General features: G+C 49.5%; 1 protein-coding gene across 1 annotated transcript in view; it reads left to right on the plus strand.

Annotated features, from left to right (window-relative positions):
* Window positions 1-1,586, plus strand: part of CARD11 (caspase recruitment domain family, member 11) — a 32,913-nt gene extending 31,327 nt beyond the window's left edge. The window contains exons 22-23 of the mRNA XM_006859782.1: window positions 210-325; window positions 1,382-1,586. Of these exons, the coding sequence (XP_006859844.1) occupies window positions 210-325; window positions 1,382-1,586 (321 nt within the window). The remainder of the gene's footprint in view (window positions 1-209; window positions 326-1,381) is intronic.
* The last annotated feature ends 5,824 nt before the right edge of the window (window positions 1,587-7,410 follow it).

Here is a 7,410-nt window from a genome sequence, read left to right on the forward strand (position 1 = left end):
AGCCACCACCCATCAGGACATCGAGACTGAGCCCAACTAGGAGTGGGGCAGAGCAGGACTGACGGGGCTGTGCTCCTAGAACAAGCGCTGTCTGCTGGAGGCTGGGATTGGCTGCACTAGGGACCTCTTCAGGTCCAACATCTACCCCATCAGGATGGGGCTGACAGGGTGGGGCTGTGGGGCAGGGCTGACAAGAGCTGGTCTCCTAGAACAAGCACTGTCTGCTGGAGGCTGGGATTGACTGCACTAGGGACCTCATCAGATCCAACATCTACCCCATCGTGCTCTTCATCCGCGTGTCTGAGAAGAACATCAAGCGGTTCAGGTAGGTCCCCGAGGGCCCATGGGGCAAGACCCCCACTGCAGCACAGAGGCAGGACATGGAGCCACAGATTTAGTCATTAGGGGTCGAGAGAGGGAAGGGCTGGCCCACGTCACCGTAGAGGGGAGGGTGCTGATGCCCAGACCCTGCAGCAGGGGTGGGTGGTCAGAAGGGCAGTGGGAGGGGTCACTGAGACCAGAGCAGGACATGCAGGTCACTGTCTTGGAGCTGTTGTACAGAATGCCACAAGTGGACAGGGGAGGGAGCGTTTTAAAGACCAGAAACTGCTGACTCCATACTGGGGGTCTGAGATCAGGGTGTCAGCCTGTGGACTCTCTCTGAGGCTGAGTAAGAACCCGTCCTCTCTCTCTGAGACCCCTGGGATCTCCTCATGGCATCTGTCACCCCCTGTATGTCTGTCCTCACGACCACTCCCCTTTGATAAAAAAGACACCACTCAGGAGAATCCTAACTGACCACATGACTCTCTCAGTCTGAAGGCACGAGTCATCCCTTCACAGCCATGCTGAGCGCACCACCCTCAGTCTGAAGGGATCAGGCTGCTGGTTTGACGTAGGATATGAGAGGCTCCCTGTTGCCGCTGCATTGAGTAGGGTTGACAGCCGACCCAGTGAGAGGATAGGGGTCACTCAGGACGCATCCTGAAGGGCCAGCCTGCAGGATTTGTGAGAGGGCAACTTCAGGGTTGGGAAGGAAGAGTGGAAATGAGGGGTGACGGCCTGGTGTCTTCTTTCTCTAGCGCTGTTGCAGAAATACCACAAGGGGGTAGCTTTCATGAACAGAAAGTGATTCTTTCACAGTTTTGGAGGCTAGAAGTCTGAGTGGAGGGCAATGGCACCAGGGGAAAGCTGTCTGTTGACTCTGGGGGAAGGTCCTGTCTCCTTTCTGCATCTGTGAGCCTGGCATTCCCCGTCATCTCCATTAACATGGCCAACAGCTGGGAGGGTGGCTAGGGAAGCCGGGGAAAAGGCCCACACTCCCTCCCAAAGCTCTGGGATGGCCAATCCACCACCACATATCTGCCCTGTCTGCCTGCAGGAAGCTCCTGCCGCGGCCCGAGACCGAGGAGGACTTGCTGCGTCTGTGCCGTCTGAAGGAGAAGGAGCTAGAGGCACTGCCCTGCCTGTACGCCACAGTGGAGGCCGACATGTGGGGCGGTGTGGAGGAATTGCTGCGTGTCATCAAGGACAAGATCGGCGAGGAGCAGCGCAAAACCTTCTGGGCGGACGAGGACCGGCTATGAGGCCCAAGACCCCAGGGGCTGCCTCCCACCCAGCTGTCCTTACGGTCCCTGGGGACAGATAGACCTGAACCAGAGCAGGAGTCTCAGTTCCTCAGCTTCCCGGGCCGTTTCTCATCTTCACTGACATTCTCCGAGAGACAAAGCCAGGCAGAGGATGCCCAGTCAGAGCCCAGGGCCAGCAGGCTCTTCACAGGCCACAGCAGCAGTTGAATGTAATATGAGGCACAGGTGCACCACCTGGACAGGTGTGGCTGGACAGGTGTGGGGCAGGTGGGCTGCCTGGACCAGAGGCACCGCCACCCCTAAAGTGCGCAACAAGCACATCCCCGCCGGGACAGGTTGGCGGGGGCAGTACGCTGTGTTTTTCTTGCATTAAAACATCCACATTCCTTGGTTTGCCGCCATTTTGTTTATCAGTGCTTGCCCTTACCACCTTCCTAAACTAGAAATCCCCCACCTCCACAGCCCACCAGTGAGGTTAGTTCAGGCCCCAGTGAGCATGCAGAGGGCGAGTCAGGACACGTTGCTCACAGCACCCCTGTGAGCTGAGTGACTGAGGTGGTCCCGATTTGGACACTCAGTTACTAAGTCAAGTAGGAACAACCCAGCCTCCGGAGCTGCTGGAGGACCTTCTGCCAGTACCCCCCAACACCCCCGACCCCAGCGCAGACCTCAGGCCACTCCTTACTCAGCCCTCTGCCCTATGAACTGTGGGGCAAGTGGAGTCAGGGGTGGGGGACAGCTGGCCTCTTTCCCCCCCACCCCATGGATGCAGAGGAGGGACAAGTGGGGACAGCTAAGCCTCTTCCATTTTCATCTGAAAAATGCTGTTATTTCAGCTCTCAGCTACTTGCAGCCCAGAGCAAGTCCTAACAGGTACAAAAGCAACATAGGAGCCCTGAGGGGCACAAAGAACTCATCCAGAGGTACCTCAGAGGAAAGACCAGGCAATTTACTTCTGAAAAATAAGCCACCAAAAACTCCATGGAGCATAAATCCACTCCAGTGCACACGGGGGCACCATGAGTCAGGGTTCACACCACAGCAATAACCCTCTTCTTGCTGATTTTGAATACATGGACACAAGTCTTTCCTCTCCTGGGTTCTTACCACGTCTTCCAGAAACTAATCTTTTATCCAAGAAAACAAAGCTAGGAGGGCCTGTGGGAGATGCCAGCCCTGGACTGCCCAGTATCTCCTAGCATTTCCCACTTCAGTGGCAAGTTAGCAACCCAAAGCCCGAGGAGGTGAAGGGGTCTTCCTGGCCCCTGAAGCTCCCCTCAGCCTTAGCAGGCCAGCATGCTGAGGAGAAGAAGAAAACCAGCCCACACTTGAGGAATACCTTCATGATTCCACCTTGGAGATGCAGTTCAGAGAGAGGTTGGGGGAGGCTCAGAGACTGTTCCCTGGCTGGTGCCGGAACTCTACTCCTGATCCAGGAATTTCATTGGATTTCTTTGCATTTAATAAAAAACAGATCAGAAACCAAAGGCAGAAGTCACTTTTGCCTATGTTCTGCTTCCTGGCGGACCTGAGACCTATCTTGACTGTGGTGTAGTTGGATGGGATGCTGAGGCTCCTCCCTGCCTGGTAGCCAGGGTTTGGAGTGCTGGGCCCCCTCTCCTCACAGTCAAGGATTGGTGTTCTTGAGCCCTCTCCCCTCCTCACAACCAGGGATTGGGGGTTGGGGTCCCCTCCCAAATTTGCAGCCAGAGATGGGGGTGCTGGGGCCCCCTCCCCAATTCACAGGCTCTTGCTATCAGATCTGTTGATTCTCCCAAGCAGCCACAGTGGGATTGGGGGTCCCGCAGCCCTGCCTGGACTGTCTTTCCTTGGTTCTCATTGATTTTCCATCACATCCATCAAAATAACTCACTTGTGCGTCATCTGGGCAGCCACTGCAGAAGCTTCCTACTCCCTGTGCCAGGAGACCTCTGGGGTTTCTGAGCTTGAAGAACCTCTCAACAGCTAACCTTAACATTGGTAGCTCAAACCCACTCAGCAGAGCCTTGGAAGAAGGGCCTGGCAGACTTCTTCTGTAAAGATTGCTGTGTGCTGTGAGAGTGACCCTATAGAATGGAGCAGAACTACCCCCTACAGGCTTTCCCAGGCTCTCATTCTGCAAGGAAGCAGACTGCCTCATCTTTCTCCCAAGGAGCAGATGGTGGGTTTGAACTGCATACCTTACAGTTCACAGCCCAGTACTTAACCCACTGTGCCACCAGGGATCTTAAATTAATGCCTATTCTCTCCATCTCTACTGTAGCTGACACTCGTCCCCTCTCTGGTTTCCTAAGTGCCCCTCCCACTGACATGGGACCTCCCCACCCCCCAGCAGGGGTGTCCTAACCATGTGCGACATGAACCTTATTCTGAATTAAATTATACACACTCTGCACCCTCAAATATAGGTTGAATTTGGACTCTTGTACCTGGGCATGTGACCCAGTTTGGAAACGGGGTTTTCTTTGTTACATTAGTTAGATCATGCACAGCTGGGTAGAACAGGTTCTAAATCTAATCATTTCTGAATTCCTAAAAGAGCGGATTACACCCAGAGACAAACACACAAAGAGGACAAAACCAACGAACTCTCAGAACTCTGGACCAGGAAAACATCCACTTGGCCAAGACTCAATTTAGACCCTCCAGAATGGTGTAAACATAAAGGTCAGCTCCTTAAAGCCACCCACGTGTGGTATTTCGATTCCAACAGCCCTAGTAGGATAAATGGAGAAAAAAATGAGGTTGTCAAAGATTTCATTTTACTTGGGTCGCCATCAACACTCATAGAAACAGCAGTCAAGAAATCAAATGACATATTGCACTAGGCAAATCTGCACAAGACCTCTTTAAGGTGTTCAAGAGCAAAGATGTCAGTTTGAGGACTAACGTGCGCCTGACCCAAGCCATGGTATTCAATAGCCTCATATACATGTGAAAGTTGGACAGTGAATAAGGAAGACTGTAGAAGAATTGATGTATTTGAGTTATGATATTGGAGAATATTGAAGGTACCATGGACTACCAGAAGAACAATCATGTCTGTGTTGGATGAATTACAGCCAGAATGCTTCTTGGAAGCCAGGACAGCGAGAGTCGGTCTATCATACTTAATAGCTTATTATTAGGAAGGACCAGTCATGCTTGGGAAAGTGGAGGATCAGCCAAAAAGAGGGAGACCCTCCAATAGTGGCAGCAGCAGCAATGGGCTCAAACACAGCGAGAATTGGGTGGATGGTGCAGGATTGGGCAGTGTCTCATTCTGTTGTGCAGAACCCAGGTTGCTAAGAGGTGAAACCAGTTTAATGGCACTTAACAACAACATTGCTGATGTCAGATGGGTCTTGGCTGAAAGCACAGAATACCAGAAAGATGTTTACTTCTGATTTATTGATTATGCAAAGGCTTTCGACTGCATAGATCATGACTCATTGACATCTAACAAGTAGGATAAGCACTGAACTGCTAACAGCAAAGTCGGAGAGTCAAACCCACCAGCTGCTTTTCACAAACACCCAACAGGTTCTCTAGAAATAATAAATGACTCAACAGCACTTAGCAAGAACCACAATGGGAGATTAAGACAAACCCATGTATTCCCTTTTCTTCCAAATACTATTTCTAAATACCTAAAATAAAACGCAGAGGATTGTTAGGGAAGCCAGTTTGGTTGAAATACAGTTATCAAAATATTTATAGAGAAAAATGTGTAATGTAGTCATTTCTGGATTTTTGGTGAATGCACTCAATAACAAGATGTGGTGATGGGTCTAATAACTGTCATTATTTCAGAGTTGTGATGAACGTGAATGGTGTTTTAAGTTATCAGCAACAACTGGAGCAAGATATGAAAATGCATGTAGATGCTTCTATTGGCAGGTAAGTCCCCGGTACTGCTGATACACACCTTGTGGTGTATTGCTTCCTTTTAGAATGGGGGGAAATACTAGTTTTCGATTATTGTTGTTGGTATTGCTTTCTTATCCCACCTCCAACTCATGGCGACCCCCATGCACAATGGAATGAATCGATGCCCAGCCCTGCCCCATTCCCATAACTGGATCAGACCATTGGGATCCACAGGGTTTTCATTGACTGATTTTAAGAAGTAGATTACCAGGCCTTTTTTCTTAGTCTGTTTTAGTCTATAAGTTCCTCTGAAATCTGCTCAGCATCTGTCTTAGGCCAGGTTTTCTAGAGAAACAAAACCAGTGAAATACATACATATGCTTATATATAAAGAGAAGTTTATTGTCAAGGAAATGGCTTACAATTGTAGAGTCCCAGGTCCCCAGTGGAAGAGAGCAGTGGAAGCTTCCCCTCCCACCCTCATGTCCATTATATTGTGAGCAGACCACACCCCCAAGGAAGCATCTCTTCAATTGATTGGCTGCTCATAGCCACTCATTATAATATTAACTATGCCTGTATTAGGTTTCATCACCATGGGAATAAGCATCATGGCCTAGTCAAGTTGACATAGAACCCTAACTATTACAGCATCCAAGCAACCCACACACCTCACTGACAGACGGGTGATGGGTATACATGAGGCCAGGACTCGAACTCAGGTCTCCTGCATAAAGGCAATAATTCTACTACAGAATCACAAACACCCTTAACTTTCAATTAAACCAAAACCCCTACTCCCTGCCATTAAGTCAGTGAGGACTCAAGTTGGTGTTATGTACCATCAAGGCAGTTCTGACTCATGGCAATCCTGTATAGGGTTTCTGAGGCCATCAATCTTTGTCATCATCATTCTCCAGGGCATAGGTAGATATAAAAAAATGTCTGATCAGTAGATGGATAGATGGATTGTGGTTAAGTGCCAATGAGTTCAATTCCAACTCATAGTGACCTGTATTTCTAAGGAGCAAGCTGGTGGGTTTGAATCACTGACCTTGTGGTTAAGAGTCTAGTACTTATCTTACAGCGCCACACCAGGACTCCACTCTCTTAGTGACCCTGTATGTTGTCAAGTGCCGTTGAGTTGATTCTGACCCATAGCGACCATGTGTAGGGTTTCCGAGGAGCAGCTGGTGAGCTTGAACCGCCGACCTTGCAGTTCAAACGGATTTGCAGCCTGGTGCATTAACCCACAGCGCCACATCCAAAACTAACTGTTTACGGAACCAGATTGTCTCATCTTTTCCTCAAGGAGAAGCTGATAGTTTAAAACTACCAACCTTGCAGTTAGTAGCCCATTGCCTAACCTGCAGAGCCACCCCCCAGGGTTCCTTTAGCTGTTAGTTGTGGTTGTTAAATGCTGTTGAGTCAATTCTGACTCATAGCCACCCTGTTAAGGTTTTCAAGGAGATGCTGGTGGCTTTGAACCACCAACCTGTGATTAGCAGTCCAGTGCTTATCCTACAGAGCCACACCAGAACTCCTAGCCTTCAGTTAGGGGTTAAGAACAAGAAACGTGCTGTAGTATGCTTTACATAAGACCATAGGTAGAATCCTAGACAGCATCCAGAATCTTCTGAGGTGGTAAATTTCCTCTTGAAAGGACGGGCAGACAAGCCTGGAACAGCTAGAAGAACAGAAGATACTTCTTGAAAGAAAGACCAACAGGAAAAATACAAAACAATATAGGCAGACTGACTAATTACTACAAGAACAAGCAAGTTGCTTGCCCAGGAGACATCAAGGCAAATGTTCGGGTCCCCTCACAGTAAACTCCCTTCCAAGACTAAGACTAATGGGAAGACACGCTCTGATTGCTGACCACGTTCATCACCAATAAGGGGAAGTGAGGGAAAAACAGCAATGAAGCTGCAAGCTAAGCCCTACAACGTTTAATAGACTCCTGTGAACC

The sequence above is a fragment of the Chrysochloris asiatica genome, unplaced genomic scaffold, assembly GCF_000296735.1.
Source record: "Chrysochloris asiatica unplaced genomic scaffold, ChrAsi1.0 scaffold00034, whole genome shotgun sequence".
In the NCBI taxonomy this organism is placed as follows: Eukaryota; Metazoa; Chordata; class Mammalia; order Afrosoricida; family Chrysochloridae; genus Chrysochloris; species Chrysochloris asiatica.